Raw genomic sequence first — 17,160 nt, 5'->3', positions numbered from 1 at the left:
TGTGGCCTCATATAATATTTGTCATTTCGTGATTGTCTTATTTTACTCAGCGTAATGCCCTGTAGATTCATCCATATTGTGCGATGTTTTGTGAATTCATCACTGGTCTTTATCATTGTGTAGTGTTCCATCGTGTGTATGTGTGATAATTTATTTATCCATTCATCTGTTGATGGGGACTTAGGTTGTTTGCATATTTTTGCTGTTGTAAATAATGCTGTAACGAACATGGGTGTATATATGTCTATTTGTGTGACAGCTCTTATTTCTCTAGGATATATTTCTAGTAGTGGGATTGCTGGATCGTATGTTATTTCTATTTCAAGCTTTTTAAGGAGGTACCATATTTTTTTCCATAGTGGTTGTACCATTTTACATTCCTTCCAGCAGTGCATAAGAGTTCTAGTCTACCCACAGACTCTCCAACATTTGTTATTTTCTGTTTTTTTTTTTTTTTGGTTTGTGTCAGTAATGTCAGAGGGAGATGGTATCTCATTGCCATTTTGATCTATCTACATTTCTCTAAGGGCTGATGATTGTGAGTATTTCCTCATGTGTCTGTAAGCTGCCCGAATGTCCTTTTTGGTGAAGTGTTTGTTCATATTCATATTTTTTTTAATTGGATTAGTTGTCTTTTTGTTATTGAGGTGTTGGAGAATTCTATAGATTTTAGAGATTAGACCTTTTTTGGATATGTCATAGCCAAATTTTTTTCCCCCAGTCTGTAGGTTCTGATATTCTCGTTTTTATGAGAGCATTCATCTCAGTGAATTGCAAAAATCAAGCATGCTAGTAGTGGCCAGAGTGTGTACTCAACATGTGTCTGCCTGGCTCCAAACTGCTTGCTCTTAATAACTATAATATATTATTTTTTTATGATAAGAGATCTTCTTAATAAGAAGGCATTTAGGTAATAAACAAGAATAGCCTTCTCTACTACTCTGATTGGATAAAAGCAAAATTTCTGTCTCTTTTGAATATCTGTTAAAGATTTTTTACACATACAGTCTTTAGAAAGATCACTGTAGGAGAAAATCAACATTCTCAAAGGCTGAGAAAAATATATATATATATGTTTCTTTAAACAAAAATAATTAGGAGATATGTCCCCTTTATATATCATTGCAGTGGCAACTTGTACACTATTTTGGTTGCCAATAACCATAAAAAAAAAAAAACACATAGTTAGGATTAAATGAATATGAGTATAGTGGAACTTCATAATTTTTGTGCCTCTGATTAAAAATATGCAATTACGGCCAACCAGACATAGAAAAGTTCAATTCACAGATGAACCTAGAACTATGGTGAAAAGACTCTGTGAATGCATGCAAATTTTCAAGAACTGTTTTCTTCCTGTGAATCCCTGTGAGCTATTTTTATTCATCATAGTTCTAAATAAGAGACTCTGACCTTTCTACAACTGCTCTAAAGTCTTATGACTGCTATTTTCTTTGGGGTTCAGAAGTTTAAAACGTTGTTTTCTGGATTGACGAGTGTTCTAGAATGCTAAATTGTTAACATATACAAGTTGGTATCTCTCTTTCTGCTTTCTTAAATTCTTGGGAAAATAATTAAAATAAATCACTTTCTAAAATGCTTTGAAAAATAATCAAATCTTAAACATGTGATTTACATTCAACCATTTGTTAATAGGAAAGTAAAAATATATGAACCAATGAGAATTTTAAATAAGAAAGTGAAAATATGTGAACAGTCTGGGTGAAGACATGTAGTTTATTATTTTTGTTAATAAAGTTGCGTAGAGAAATAAGATGATAGAATAACTTGGAATTTTTCATCGTTTTACAAAGGGAATAAAATTTTAAAAAAATTGGATCAGTCCAAATACCGTCTAAGACTCAGGTATTTTAAGTTGTGCAACTTATTTTTAACGAAAGTTATTTTAATTAGTATATTTTGCTACAGTTATTTCACAAGATTAGAAAAAGCATTATTTTTTTCTCCATTATTTCCTTCCCTAGAAAAGATGCTAAGTAGTAAGAGACACTTTTCAGAATGGATTGCTTCTGGATTTTTTTTTTTTAAATTAGGGAAAGATTTTAAGCACAGTAAAGGTACTCCCCGACTTACGATGTATTCGAGTTACAATGAACCACATTTATTACCATCTTTTTTCTTTTGTACATTTTAACATTATATACAATGTTGCAGCATGTAATTTGCTTATGATAACATTCTCAGATGTAATGCTTCCAAACCCCAAGGACAAATAAAAATCAGATTATTATTACTGATAATAAAAGGCAATAATAATGAAAACTAAAAACAAAAATGAGTTATTTGACTTACATCAGAACCAACTTATGAGGGCGTAGTCGTCACAACGGAACCCTGTTGAAAGTTGGGGAGTACCTGTAGTGATGTTGAGTATTGGGGTGCAGAGATAATAGCTGGAAAGAAACTTGGGGGCTTCAAACATTCTGCCTCTGTTTTGTAACAACAGCAAGGTGATGCATTTTATAAAAGCAACAACCACAGTTTGGAGAACACAATCTGTTTGTGCTTACTGGATAGTCTCTGAGTACCCTCTGGGCCTCTGTTTCTTATTGTGATTTTTGGACTTGTGATTTGAAGTGTATTTAAGCAAGCAAGAAGTTAGTTGAAATCTAACTGAATCAGTTGATATAAAACATTACTTTAGACTTTTTTGTCCTCTAATACCACCTTAGTGACTAGATTATTTATCATATTTGGAACTGAATATGTTGACTGCCAATTTTATTAGACCTGGTTTTGTCAGCATATGAGCTGTGTAATAACTGTGATGCTTTGTATGCTAAGAACTGTGTTCTTTTCATATTTCCCTGGATGATATCTTTCAAGCTTATAGATTTTTAACTAGAGAATAGTTTCATTACTCTAACTGAAGTTTAAAGGCATTAAAATTAAATTAGCTATTAATTTGTTGTAATTTAACGAAGACGAATAACTTTTTTCGTCCCCAAGGTATTTTTTTTTTAATAATTTTTATTGTGCTTTAAGTGAAAGTTTACAAATCAAGTCAGTCTGTCACATATAAGCTAATATACACCTTACTACATACTCCCACTTACTCTCCCCCTAATGAGTCAGCCCTTCCAGTTTCTCCTTTCATGACTGTTTTGCCAGTTTCTAACCCTGTCTACCCTCCCATCTCCCCTCTAGACAGGAGATGCCAATACAGTCTCAAGTGTCGACCTGATACAAGTAGCTCACACTTCATCAGCATCTCTCTCCAACCCATTGTCCGGTCCCTTCCATGTCTGATGAGTTGTCTTCGGGAATGGTTCCTGTCCTGGGCCAACAGAAGGTTTGGGGACCGTGACCGCCGGGATTCCTCTAGTCTCAGTCAGACCATTAAGTCTGGTCTTTTTATGAGAATTTGGGGTCTGCATCCCACTGTTCCTCTGCTCCCTCAGGGGTTCTCTGTTGTGCTCCCTGTCAGGGCAGTCATTGGTTGTGGCTGGGCACCATTTAGTTCTTCTGGTCTCAGGATGATGTAAGTCTCTAGTTCATGTGGCCCTTTCTGTCTCTTGGGCTCATAGTTATCGTGTGACCCTGGTGCTCTTCATTCTCCTTTGATCCATGTGGGTTGAGACCAATCGATGCGTCTTAGACGGCTGCTTGTTAGCATTTAAGACCGCAGACGCCACAGTTCAAAGTGGGATGCAGAATGTTTTCATAATAGAGTTTATTATGCCAATTGACTTAGAAGTCCTCTTAAGCCATAGTCCCCAATCCCCCGCCCTTGCTCTGCTGACCTTCGAAGCATTCAGTTTATCCCGGAAACTTCTTTGCTTTTGGTCCAGTCCAGTTGAGCTGACCTTCCCTGTATTGAGTATTGTCCTTTCCTTCACCTAAAGTAGTTCTTATCTACTAACTAATCAGTAAATACCCCTCTCCCACCCTCCCTCCCTCCCCCCTCTCTTAACCACAAAAGAATGTGTTCTTCTCAGTTTATACTATTTCTCAAGAACTTATAATAGTGGTCTTATACAGTATTTGTCTTTTTGCATCTGACTAATTTCACTCAGCATAATGCCTTCCAGGTTCCTCCATGTTATGGAATGTGTCACAGATTCTTCACTGTTCTTTATCGATGCGTGGTATTCCATTGTGTGAATATACCATAATTTATTCAACCATTCATCTGTTGATGGACACCTTGGTTGCTTCCAGCTTTTTGCTATTGTAAACAGTGCTGCAGTAAACAGGGGTGTACATATATCTGTGCGTGTAAAGGCTCTTATTTCTCTAGGGTATATTCTGAGGAGTGGGATTTCTGGGTTGTATGGTAGTTCTATTTTTAACTTTTTAAGAAAACGCCAGATAGATTTCCAAAGTGGTTGTACTATTTTACATTCCCACCAGCAGCGTATAAGAGTTCCAATCTCTCCGCAGCCCCTCCAACATTTATCATTTTGTGTTTTTTGGATTAATGCCAGCCTTGTTGGAGTGAGATGGACTCTCATCATAGTTTTAATTTGCATTTCTCTTTAATGGCTAATGATCAAGAGCATTTTCTCATGTATCTGTTGGCTACCTGAATATCTTCTTTAGTGAAGTGAGTGTTCATATCCTTTGCCCACTTTTTGATTGGGTTGTTTGTCTTTTTGTGGTTGAGTTTTAACAGAACCATGTAGATTTTAGAGATCAGGCGCTGGTCAGAGATGTCATAGCTGAAAGTTTTTTTCCCAATCTGTAGGTGGTCTTTTTACTCTTTTGGTGAAGTCTTTAGATGAGCATAGGTGTTTGATGTTTAGGAGCTCCTAGTTAATCTGGTTTCTCTTCGTCCTTTTTGGTAATGTTTTGTATTCTGTTTATGCCTTGTATTAGGGCTCCTAGGGTTGTCCCTATTTTTTCTTCCGTGATCTTTATCGTTTTAGTCTTTATGTTCAGGTCTCTGATCCACTTGGAGTTAGTTTTTGTGCATGGTGTGAGGTATGGGTCCTGTTTCATTTTTTTGCAAATGGTCATCCAATAATGCCAGCACCATTTGTTAAAAAGACTATCTTTTCCCCAATTAACTGACACTGGGCCTTTGTCAAATATCAGCTGCTCATATGTGGATGGATTTATATCTGGGTTCTCAGTTCTGTTCCATTGGTCTATGTGCCTGTTGTTGTACCAGTACCAGGCTGTTTTGACTACTGTGGCTGTATAATGTGTTCTAAAATCAAGTAGAGTGAGGCTTCCCACTTTCTTCTTCTTTTTCAGTAATGCTTTACTTATCCGGGGCTTCTTTCCCTTCCATATGAAGTTGGTGATTTGTTTCTCTATCACTTTAAAAAATGTCATTGGAATTTGGATCGGAAGTGCATTGTATGTATAGATGGCTTTTGGTAGAATAGACATTTTTACTATGTTAAGTCTTCCTATCCATGAGCAAGGTATGTTTTTCCACTTATGTAGGTCCCTTTTAGTGTCTTGCCCAAGGTATTTTGCATTTCTGAATATTCTATTTTTAAAATTTCCCTGTGTCCTTGAATCAAACAGTGCTAACTCATCACACGCATACATATTTCTATATTAGCACAAATTTCATCTACTTATTACTTACATGACTTTTTTTTAACGAAGATATATGACATTAAGTATTCGGTATATTTTTACATTGCGATATATAAATGATGTAAATCTCAGCAGTTTGTTAAGAAAGCCAACAAGTTTCATGCATGATCCCTGTTATCAACAATGCTTTCTTCAGGATTCTCTATTTTTAATAAAATATTGCATTAAAAAGCACCTAATTTTACATGAGACAGACTTTTATAAAACAACATAGATATAAAGCATTGAAAAAATCAATTTAAAAGGCATAGAAATTTTTTTATTTTGAGAGGTTATTTATCTTCCTTTGAAACTGATATTAAAATGAAAGAAAATAGAATACTTAAATATAATAGCTTCACAAATGAGTAAAGAAAAAGTGATTGTCTCTTCTTAAAAGTGCTAATTACTGTGCTCCTGAGAATTAGAACTGTTAGTTCTTACAATGCCATTGCTTCTTTCACAACATTGCAAATAAATAAAATGTGTCTATTAAAGTGCTGGAAATACTAGTTCTCAATGAATTTTGATTTATGGATTTATTTTTGATAAAATATTCCTGGCATCTTATTTTTATGTGTTGCAGGGAACCCAAGGTCATATCAACAATGGGTGCATACGGTCAAGGTAATAATAAGCATTCAAAGTTTGTTCTTTCACTCTAATGTAAATGAAAAATGTTCATTAACAGTATGCTCTTTATACTTACGCTGTTTTTTGCAATACTTGAAATGTTTGCGTCTTCACATTTAAACATTTTGATTTTATGCTGATAGTTTGATATTCAGAGATAATTTTCAAATAGAAAGTTTGTTTTCTCCCAAAGTTAAATGGCTTATTTTGAAAAGCAAGATGTCACCATCATCTTATATTTTATTCCGGAACAAGAAATTAGGTAGCATAGTAGGATCTAATGGAAATTTTGTCATTTCTGGTAAAGTGATTTTGTTAATATGATTTTTTTTTAATGTAATAACTCTCTTCCACAGATTGAGAGACATTATTGATTAATATTAAAACGGTAAAAATTGTATCTCTCTTTTATTAATAAGCTTTTAAGTATATACCTATACCTGGCCATATTGTTCAGACCTGCTAAACTACAAAGATGAAATGGTTTTTTAAATGATGTAGTCTACCAACTAAAAGAACAGAGGGTAATGTTTTCATTTTGTTTGAAATTACTCCATATATATATCTCTGTGTCTCACACACACACACACACACAAAGATGTTAAACAGGAAGTGATTTTGTGGGACCTCTGTTTAACTTGCAAATAGAGCTCTTTTTGTATACCCTTAGTAATGCTTTGTTTTGATCATAACGTTTTGGAACTGTGTTTCTGCTTTTCCTTTGCAGAAAGGAGGTGCCCTGTTCAACACAGCGATGACCAAAGCAACTCCTGCTGTACGGACGGCATATAAATTTGTAAGTTCGTTTCTTTTGGTGTTTAAAAATTCTGCTGATAAAATTATACATTTTTCTAGCTGATAGACATATGAATTCAGAATATTTTTTAAATTTTCTTTCAAATAAGCTTATTTTTTAGTTCAGGGTTAATATTGACCCCAGGGGATTAAATTATTAAAATTATATCATTGTATAGAATGGGAATTCCAGAACACTTAATTGTGCTCGTGAGGAACCTTTACATAGATCAAGAGGCGATTGTTCAGACAAAACAAGGGGATACTGATTGATTTAAAGTCAGGAAAAGTGTGCGTCAGGGTTGTATTCTTTCACCATACCTATTCAATCTGTATGCTGAGCAAATAATCCGAGAAGCTGGACTATATGAAGAAGAACAAGGCATCAGGATTGGAGGAAGACTCATTAACAATCTGTGTTATGCAGATGACACAACCTTACTTGCTGAAAGCGAAGAGGACTTGAAGCACTTACTAATGAAGATCAAAGACCATAGCCTTCGGTATGGATTGCACCTCAACATAAAGAAAACAAAAGTCCTCACAACTGGACCAGTGAGCAACGTCATAATAAATGGAGAAAAGATTAAAGTTGCCAAGGATTTCATTTTACTTGGATCCACAATCAACAGCCATGGAAGCAGCAGTCAAGAAATCAGGAGATGCATTTTTTTTTTTTTTTTTTTTATTGCATTGGGTAAATCTGCTGCAAAAGACCTCTTCAAAGCGTTGAAGAGCAAAGATGTCAGCCTGAAGACTAAGGTGCGCCTGATCCAAGCCATGGTATTTTCAATCGCATCATATGCATGTGAAAGCTGGACAATGGATAAGGAAGACTGGAGAAGGGTTGGCGCCTTTGAATTGTGGTATTGGCGAAGAATATTGAATATACCATGGACTGCCAAAAGAACAAACAAATCTGTCTTGGAAGAAGTGCGGCCAGAATGCTCCTTAGAGGCAAGGATGGCGAGATTGCATCTTACATACTTTGGACATGTTGTCAGGAGGGATCAGTCCCTGGAGAAGGACATCATGCTTGGCAGAGTACAGGGTCAGCGGAAAAGAGGAAGACCCTCAATGAGGTGGATTGACACAGTGGTTGCAGCAGTGAGCTCAAGCATAACAACAATTGTAAGGATGGCTCAGGACCGGGCAGTGTTTTGTTCTGTTGTGCATAGGGTCACTGTGAGTTGAAACTGACTCGATGGCACCTAACAACAACAAAATAGATATGATACTTCTTTATGTAATCTAAAAAAATTTTTTTTCAAAGCTATCAGCAAAACATCTACATGCAAATTGAAGTGCCATTTTATAAGATTTAATTCTCTCATTCAACAACGTATTTCAAATTCTCATTGTATATTTGAGGCTGAAATAGAAAAAGAATATGCAAGATCTCTTCCCTCAAGTCACAGATCCTTGACTTTCTGTAATTAAAATTCTTCAATGATTTTTGGTTTTTTTTTTTTAATAGTAAAATAATAACAACAATAAATACAATAAGAGAAAAATCTCTTTAATCAGGTACCCAAGACCCTTCAAGACTTGGCCCCTCCTGTCCAGTTTCATGCCCCTCCTGAGTTTTCCATATCTCTTAAGATTCTGAGCTACTCCTCATTTCATGACTTCAAGATGTTCTCTTCTTCCTCTCTGTTCTTGCACTAGCCATTCCTCCTATTTGCAATGTCCATTTGTTGACCTTTATTTACCTGTAAATTCCAGTTCATTCTATAAGACTTAGTTCAGGCATTAAACCAAAAAACCCAAACTCGCTGCTGTCAAGTCGATTCTGACTCATAGTGACCCTATAGGACAGAGCAGAACTGCCCGTAGGGTTTCCAGAGTGTAATCTTTAAGGGAGCAGACTGCCACATCTTTGTCCCATGGAGCAGCTAATGGGTTCGAACTGCCAACCTTTTGGTTCACAGCCGGACACATTAACCACTGTGTCACCAGGGCTCTGGCTCAGGCATTCCCAAACCAAACTAAACCCATTGCCATCAAGTCAGTTTCAACTCATAACCACCCTGTAGGTCAGAGTAGAACTGCCCCATAGAGTTTCCAAGGAGCACCTGGTGGATTTGAACTGCCGACCTTTTGGTTAGCAGCCATAGCACTTAACCAGTACGCCTCCAGGGTTTCCGGTTCAGGCATTAGTTCCCCGGAAAACATTTTCCCAACCCCAGTAGAAAAGACTTATATATCACCCTGTGTTCCCACAGGGCCCGTAAATGCACTTCTGTTTTGGCACTTGTTTTTTCTGTGTATGTGTTTATCTCTAATACTAGACCAGTAGCTTCTTGAGGGAGGAGCTGTACCTTCTATAATATAATGGGTCTGTAATATAATAGGCTAGTAGTTTTTTTTTTTTTTAATTCAATGAATCATATATAGCCTATATTTCTAAAAAAAATTAGGACAGTAGTTTTGATTTTGTAAGAACTCATCTTCAAATATTTCCTCAGTAAATGGGTTGACCCGATTGAGTACGTAATAGAATAATATGTTTTTCATAAGTTTAGAACTTACATTCTTTCCTTGGCTTACAATTTTGATACATATGTAGCCCCCATTTCCGTCTAACCAATCTCTTTGAAAGATTCCATTTTACAATAGGGATGCTAATCTAGAGAGTTAACTTTACAATACCATTTGAAGTATTCGAAGCCTTATTATAAAGCAACATTAAAAGGAGGTTATCATTTTGCCTTGGAAACATCAGCCTCTGCCTCTTGTTTCTTGACTTTGCTAGGAAACCTGCCTGAGTGGATTGCTCCCTCCCATTAATACTGGTGGGTTGATTTAAGTACAGTTTTTGAAGAGGTTTTAATTTTTCACAGTGAAATAGCACACAGCTGCTATGTGAAAAAATCAAACAATGGTGGAGCCATGTTTCTAGCATTCAATTAAGATTCTTAAAAAAGGTTTCACAATCAAGTACCCCTATCTGTTTTTTTTATTTTTCCCTGAAGTTTCACATGAAGTTTTTCTCCAGGCTTAAAGAAGTTATAGTGTATCGTTTTGGCCAAACAGGTTTTTTATCCTTAATGCCCTCATATTCTTCCATAAAAGCACAAAGATAAAGCAAACATGTTTAAAACCTCACTTGCTATTTAAAACTTTTTCTAATCAGTCAAATATGTTGTTTCAGACCCTTTTATGCAAAGCAGTAAAATGTTTTCAAATTCAGAATTTTTCTCTTTGGAAAACTATCTTTTCAAATAATTTCAGACAAATTAAGTTCTCCAGGAGATGCTTAATCACTGTTATCATTTATCTTGAAATCATGTCCTACATGAATCAAGAGGTGTGTGGCAGATATATAAGTCAATTTATGTCCTTCATAACCCAAACAAAACCAAACTGATTGCCATTGAGCTGATTCCGACATCTAACAGCCCTATAAGACAAAGTAGAACTGCCCTGTAGGGTTTCGAAGGAGTAGCTGGTGAATTCAAACCACAGCTGAGCTCTTAACTGCTGAACTACCAGTGACCTTCATAGTTGTACATAAAACTTATCTTTCCAGAACTGCTCATATTCTGAAATCTGTACTCTGAAATTCTTCCTTTCACCACAAATTGCTGCAAACAAGATTCCTGATTTCTATTGTATGATTATAACGGAGCATTTACCCTGCTTTTCTGTAGTTAGTAAATTTTTTCAAAGCGAGAACACTGTTTTTACCTCGATTTCATTCATTAAACAAATTACTTGAGTTTCCTTCCATGAACTAGGCATTGTACTTGTCATTGGGGATATAGCAGTGAGTAAGACAACTACTGTGAGTGAAAGAGATACCATCCTTGCTTTTATACCTGTATCCCTATCACTTTGTTCTGCGCTTTGAGCATACGACAGAAGTACTGATAAATATTTGCTGAAGTAAATAAGGATGTTATCCCAAAGTCAGTTTTGTTTTTCTGTTTACAGGGGCCATAAAGGAAACTAGGATTGGCACACATACTTTCTTATAAATCTAAGAGTAACAACAAAGTGAAATGCATATTTGATTTGACTCAAAGGTTTTCTAAACCAACTTTCTTGTTAGGTCTTTGCATTTTATTTATTTATTTTTATTGTACTTTAGGTGAAGGTTTACGGAACAAACTAGCTTCTCATTGAACAGTACACACATTGTTTTATGACATTGGTTAACAACCCCACGACATGTCAACACTCCCCTTTCTCAACCTTGGATTCCATATTACCAGCTTTCTTGTTCCCTTCTGCCTTCTAGTCCTTGTCCCTGGGCTGGTATGCCCCTTTAATCTCGTTTTGTTTTATGGGCCTGTCTGATCTTTGACTGAAGGGTGAACCTCAGGAGTGACTTCATTACTGAGCTAAAAGGGTGTCAGGGAGCCATAAACTCAGGTCTTTGCATTTTAAATCCTTAGCCAAAGCCATTTTCTTAATGCCTTTCTGTAGAGAATATTTGAGCTTTGCTAAGTTTCAACTTGTATTTGTTAAGTTTCAACTTGGTAAGTTGATAAGGATAGAGAAAACCTGCATTCCATCTTGCAGGTAGCCTTGAAGAGGATGAAGGGGAAATAAAGGAATATGTATCTAAATGAATCAGTACACAAATTATAGAACCGTGGAATAGATTGACCAGATTCAACTGTATACACTAAGGGGCATCTGAAAAGATTAGTGTGAATCAGGAGGGTTTTGAAAGAGTAGAGGATTGTTAGGTAAACTGAAAAATAGTCCCAAGTGTGAGCAGAGGTGGGTACAAATTCTAAGAGACAGGAACAGAAGCATTTTCTCTTGATAGTTTTTTTATTATTATTTTATTGTGTTTTAGGTGAAAGTTTACAGCACAAATTAGTTTCTCATTCAACAATTTATACACAAGTTGTTTTGTGACATTGGTTGCAATCACCATAATGTATCAGCATTCTCCGCCTTTCCCTCTACACTGTGGATTCCCCATGTCCATTCATCCAGGTTTGATAATTTTTTAGTTTTACCTGGTTGAAATGTAGGGATTAATACAGGACCCATTAAGTAGATGCAGTGGCTTTATAAATAAAATGATGAATATGAAAATGCTTTACTGACTACAAAGAACAATAGAAAGGTAATTTAGTGTTATCTGGTTTTCACATTATCTCTTACTATATGTAATATGTTTTGGTTTTGTCTCATTAACAAAAAAAATTGTTGTTTAGTATAACTTGAGACATTTCTTGAGCAGCTACTTTATGCCAGTTACTATGGTGGGTAGTACAGATATTAACTGGAAAAAAATAAGATCCTTCCACTCAAGGAGCTTAGGAAGGAAAGATATTTATTAACTTTTTCTAGAAGCAGCTTAAGGAAAGTAGGATGGCTTAATAGAAGGAGCAGGGACTTTGGGGTTAGAAAATCCTGAGTCTGCATTCCCTCAGTTTCCATGTCTGTAGAATGAGGCACATATGCCCATCAATTGCTCATATGCAAGTTCAAGTTGAAGCTGAAGAAATTAAAACAAGTCCATGAGAGCCAAAGTATGACCTAGAGAGTATACCCTACCTGAATTTAGAGACTATCTCAAGAATAGATTGGGTACATTGAACTCTACTGACCAAAGATGAGACAATTTGTGGTATGACATCATGGACATCATACTTGAAGAATCAAAAGGTCATTAAAAAGACAGTAAAGAAAGAAAAGACAAAATGAATGTCAGAAGAGACTATAACTTGCTCTTTAACATAGGATAGCTGAAGTGAATGGAAGAAATGATGAAGTAAAAGAGCTGAACAGAAAATTTCAAAGGGCGATTGGAGAAGACAAAGTAAAGTATTATAATGAAATGTACAAAGGCCTGGAGTTAGAAAGCCAAAAGGGAAGAATACTCGACATTTCTCACCTGAAAGAACTGATGAAAAACTCAAGCCTCAAGTTGCAATATTGAAGGATTCTACGGGGAAAATATTGAATGATGCAGGAAGCATTAAAAGAAGATGGAAGGAATACACAAAGTAACTTATCAAAAAGAATTCGTTGATGTTTAGCTATCTCAGAAACTAGCATACGCGCAAGAACCAATGGTATTGAAAGAAGAAGTCCAAGCTACACTGAAGGCACTGGCAAAAAATGAGGCTTAAGTAATTGATGGAATACCAATTGAGATCTTTCAACAAACAGATGCAAGGCTGGAGGTGCTCACTCGTCTATGCCAAGAAATTTGGAAGACAACTACCTGGCCAACCAACTGGAAGAGATCCATATAAGTGCCCACTGCAAACAAAGTTGATCTAGCAGAATGCAAACAAAGTTGATCTAGCAGAATGCAGAAATTATCAAACATCATTAATATCACATGTAAGTAAAATTTTGCTGAAGATAATTGAAAAGAGGTTGCAGCTGTACATTGACAGAAATTCAAGCCAGATTCAGAAGAGGATGTGGAATGAGGGATAGCATTGCCAATATCAGATAGATCGTGGCTGAAAGCAGAGAATACCAGGAAGATGTTTACCTGTGTTTTATTGACTATGCAAAGGCATTTGACTTTATGGATCATAACAAATTATATATAGCATTGTGAGGACTGGGATTTCCAGAACACTTAATTGTGCTTATATGGAACCTGCACATAGACCAAGTGACAGTCATTTGAACAGAACAAGTGGATACTGCGTGGTTTAAAATCAGGAAAGGTGTGCGTCAGGGTTGTATCCTTTCACTGTACTTATTCAGCCTGTATGCAGAGCAAATAACCTGAGAAGCTGGACTATATGGAGAAGAACATGGCATCAAGACTCACTAACAAACTCCGATAAGCAGATGACACAACCTTGCTTGCTGAAAATGGAGGGGACTTGAGGCACTTTCTGATGGAGATCAAAGACTTCAGTATGGATTACACCTCAACATAAAAAAGAAAAAAAAATACAACTGGACCAATAAGCAACATCATGATAAATGGAAAAAATATCAAAGTTGTCGAGGATTTCATTTTACTTGGATCCACCAAGAAATCAAATAACATATTTCTTTGGGCAGATCTACTGCAAAAGACCTCTTTCAAGTGTTAAAAAGCGAAGATGTCACTTTGAGGATGAAGGTGTGCCTGACCCAACTCAATCATCATTTTCAGTCATCTCATATGCATGGGAAAGCTGGACAATGAATAAGGAAGACAAAAGAAGAATTGATACATTTGAATTATAAACAAATCTGTCTTAGAAGAAATACAGCCAGAACGCTCGTTAGAAGTAAGGATGTCGAAACTTCCTCTCACATGCTTTGGACACGTTAATCAGGAGGGATCAGTCCCTGGAGAAGGACATCATGTTTGGTAGAGAGTCAGTGAAAAAGAGGAAGACTCTCAATGAGATGAATTGACACAGTGGCTGCAACAATGGGCTCAAACATAGCAACAATTGTGAGGATGGTACAGGACCCTGCACTGTTTCGTTCTGTTGTATATAGGGGCGCTATGAGTAGGAACCGACTTGATGGCACCTGACAACAATAGATTGAGGCTCAAATTCAGTCAATGTATTTTAAAAACCTTAGTCCCTCTTTAGTGTCTCCATCTCATTCGAGATGGGAAGGAGTTTTACTTTGGAATCACGTAGACCTGGGTTTGAATCTTGGATATATGAACTTAGCCTCTCTGAGTTTCTTTCCTCAGTTTTCTTTGTCAAATGGAATAATAATAATAATACTACTAACTTTATAAGGTTGTTGTACTGACTGCACACAATCATATGCTTAGGAAACACAAAATAACGTAAGTTTCTTTTCTTGTTTTTACTATGACCACTGTGAGTGAGAATTTCCAGTGAACAAAGGCGAAGGGTTTTATGAAAGCTCTCCCACCCCCAGTTGTCTGTAGTTAAGTTATACCCCACAGGATTCACAACAGGATCTGAGAGACTCCAATGCTGGAGTCAGATGCCCTACGAACATTAGGGTAACCCTTAAATTGTTAAATGACTTTCAATCTTTACCGGAATAACTAGGTATGATAAATCTTACCATTAGGATGGTTTTGCTTTCACAAATCTGTCTGCCTGTGAAAGCACTTTGGTAAGTAAGACTTTGCAAATTTGCCTGAGTTTCTTAAAGTCCAAACTTTTCTCTGATAACCTGCTGCTGTGAAGCACTTTCCATTCTTCTCTCCCAGTTTGTCATGGTTTCAAATGAAGACTGGGCTGTGGTCATCTGGTTGCCTCGCTTTGTGTTCTTTATGGTTTAGGAGGCAAAATAGGCTAAATGTTCCCTTTGTCTGAGGTTAATAAACAAGTAGAGACTAATCGCTTTTTCATCAACTAATTTAGGTATAATAGTAAGCGGTACTCTGTCCCTGAAAAGATTATAATCTGTTCCTTTTCTAAATAATATGGATAGTTACCAATTTTCATTAAATGTGATCTCATGTAATTATTCTTTAAACAGTACTAGTACCATGCTGAGCCAGACACTTGTATTATCGTTTTCCAGGCAAAAAATCATGCAAAGCAGGGAATAAAGGAAGTGAAGAGTAAGCTGAAACACAAGGTAGGTCATAGCCTTCTTTTCATTCTGTCTTAATTCTTGCATTGTGTGAAGCGTATACTTTACGAATCACATGAGATGTGTGTTTTTAATGACTTTCGAAATATGCTTAGCCCTTTGTTCAAGGATGTATTTTTCATAACAAGCCCTCCAGCACCTATCTGCTATTCTATATGCATCCACTGAATAATCCCTTTATTGTTTGCATATTTTATCAGAGAACTACAGAAATCTTCAAAGACGCTTTAACAGGATGTATGTTTTCATAAAGTTGATTGTGTTGATATCACAATTGAAGTTCTTGCTTCAAGCTGAGAATTTTTTTCAAAAAGATAATCTTTAGTGTAGAATTGAACCAGGAATGCCATCACTTGGTTTTATAGGATTTTTACAATAGAAGTTATTTTAAATTGAAGCAAGTTTTTGGTTTATAAGACTGGATATAAGCATTTGTATTTGAATCTATGAATTTTATATGTATATGAATATTTATGCATGGGTGGTTTGTGTTTGATTTGATTACACATTATAGCTCTGCAGATATTATCAACTGTTATGTTTTGAATTTCTACCTTTGGAGAGAAAGGATGACCTAATACTTCAGTGTATTGATAGAAAGCAAATTATTTTCATGTAAGTCTTATTCAAATTATTCAAAACAATCAGAACTTATTTTGGAAATTACCAGTTTATATTATAACAGAATACATTTTCTTCCCAAATACGGTCTTCAAACTTGTAATTGGTTATTTTATTTGCATCTGTATCTTATGCTTTGCATATTAATCGAATAACAGTAATGATAAAAAAGTATTTTAAAATAGTTACCTATGTATTTCTTCATGTGTAGGAAAATGAGGAAGATTATGGAGCCTGTTCTGGTTCTGTACAATATACTCCAGTTTACACATTACACAATGAAAAGGGAGAAAATCTAGAAAAGCGTAAACTTGCCCAGGTAAGAGTATTTATCCCTAGTGGCACCACATTCTAAAATTATGTAATTCTCTGTCACATGAGGTTACTACGAGTTGAAATCAACTCGATGGCACACAATAATGACATGGAATTCTTTAGAGACAATTTTGGACCCATTCATTTTTAGCTTATGTAAGAAATCCTGTAGTTTTAGTCAAGGAGGGGAGTAGATGGCATGAGGGCCGACCACGAGGGCATCAGGAATAAGGTGCTCCAGATTTGAGACTCCACGTGTTCGTTAAGGCACATCCTCAGGGAGCTACCGTTCATTGTGGGGGAGAGACCATTAAATGTGTGATTGCTGTAGAGTATGAATGGGCATGGTGATGAACAGAACATCACAGATTTCCTTCACTACAAAAATAAAATGAAATTCATAGGTGGGGATTTAACCATTAAAATAAGCTGTGAAAATTAGAGTAGGAAGTAGTATGTGTCTGTGTTTTTCTAAGGTTAAATATTTTATTTGCTACAAACATTTAAAGCTTCTGCTTATCTTAAAATGTTGTCCCAGAATGAGAAAATGATCAGAATGACAGCTGGGTGTGTCTCTGATTTTGCATCATAGGTAGGTTTCTAAAGATTTTAAGTAAGCTAAATTTTTATAAACCAAATTGTGTTTTAAGTAGCCTTAGAAAACAGCTTTTAAAAAGAATTCTGGAGTGGATTATAGTTAAAAAATTACAAAAGTGAAAGAGGCTA

General features: G+C 35.9%; 1 protein-coding gene across 12 annotated transcripts in view; it reads left to right on the top strand.

The window, feature by feature from the left end:
* The window catches only part of DENND1B (DENN domain containing 1B), a 306,443-nt gene that overhangs the window by 260,254 nt on the left and 29,029 nt on the right, over positions 1 to 17,160 (top strand). For all 12 annotated transcript variants that reach the window (XM_049857696.1, XM_049857693.1, XM_049857703.1 and 9 more), the window contains 4 exons: positions 6,140 to 6,180; positions 6,914 to 6,982; positions 15,427 to 15,483; positions 16,331 to 16,438. In XM_049857696.1, coding sequence (XP_049713653.1) covers positions 6,140 to 6,180; positions 6,914 to 6,982; positions 15,427 to 15,483; positions 16,331 to 16,438 — 275 coding nt within the window. The remainder of the gene's footprint in view (positions 1 to 6,139; positions 6,181 to 6,913; positions 6,983 to 15,426; positions 15,484 to 16,330; positions 16,439 to 17,160) is intronic.

Source organism: Elephas maximus, chromosome 18 (assembly GCF_024166365.1).
Source record: "Elephas maximus indicus isolate mEleMax1 chromosome 18, mEleMax1 primary haplotype, whole genome shotgun sequence".
In the NCBI taxonomy this organism is placed as follows: Eukaryota; Metazoa; Chordata; class Mammalia; order Proboscidea; family Elephantidae; genus Elephas; species Elephas maximus.
This window is presented reverse-complemented; position numbering and strand designations above follow the sequence as displayed.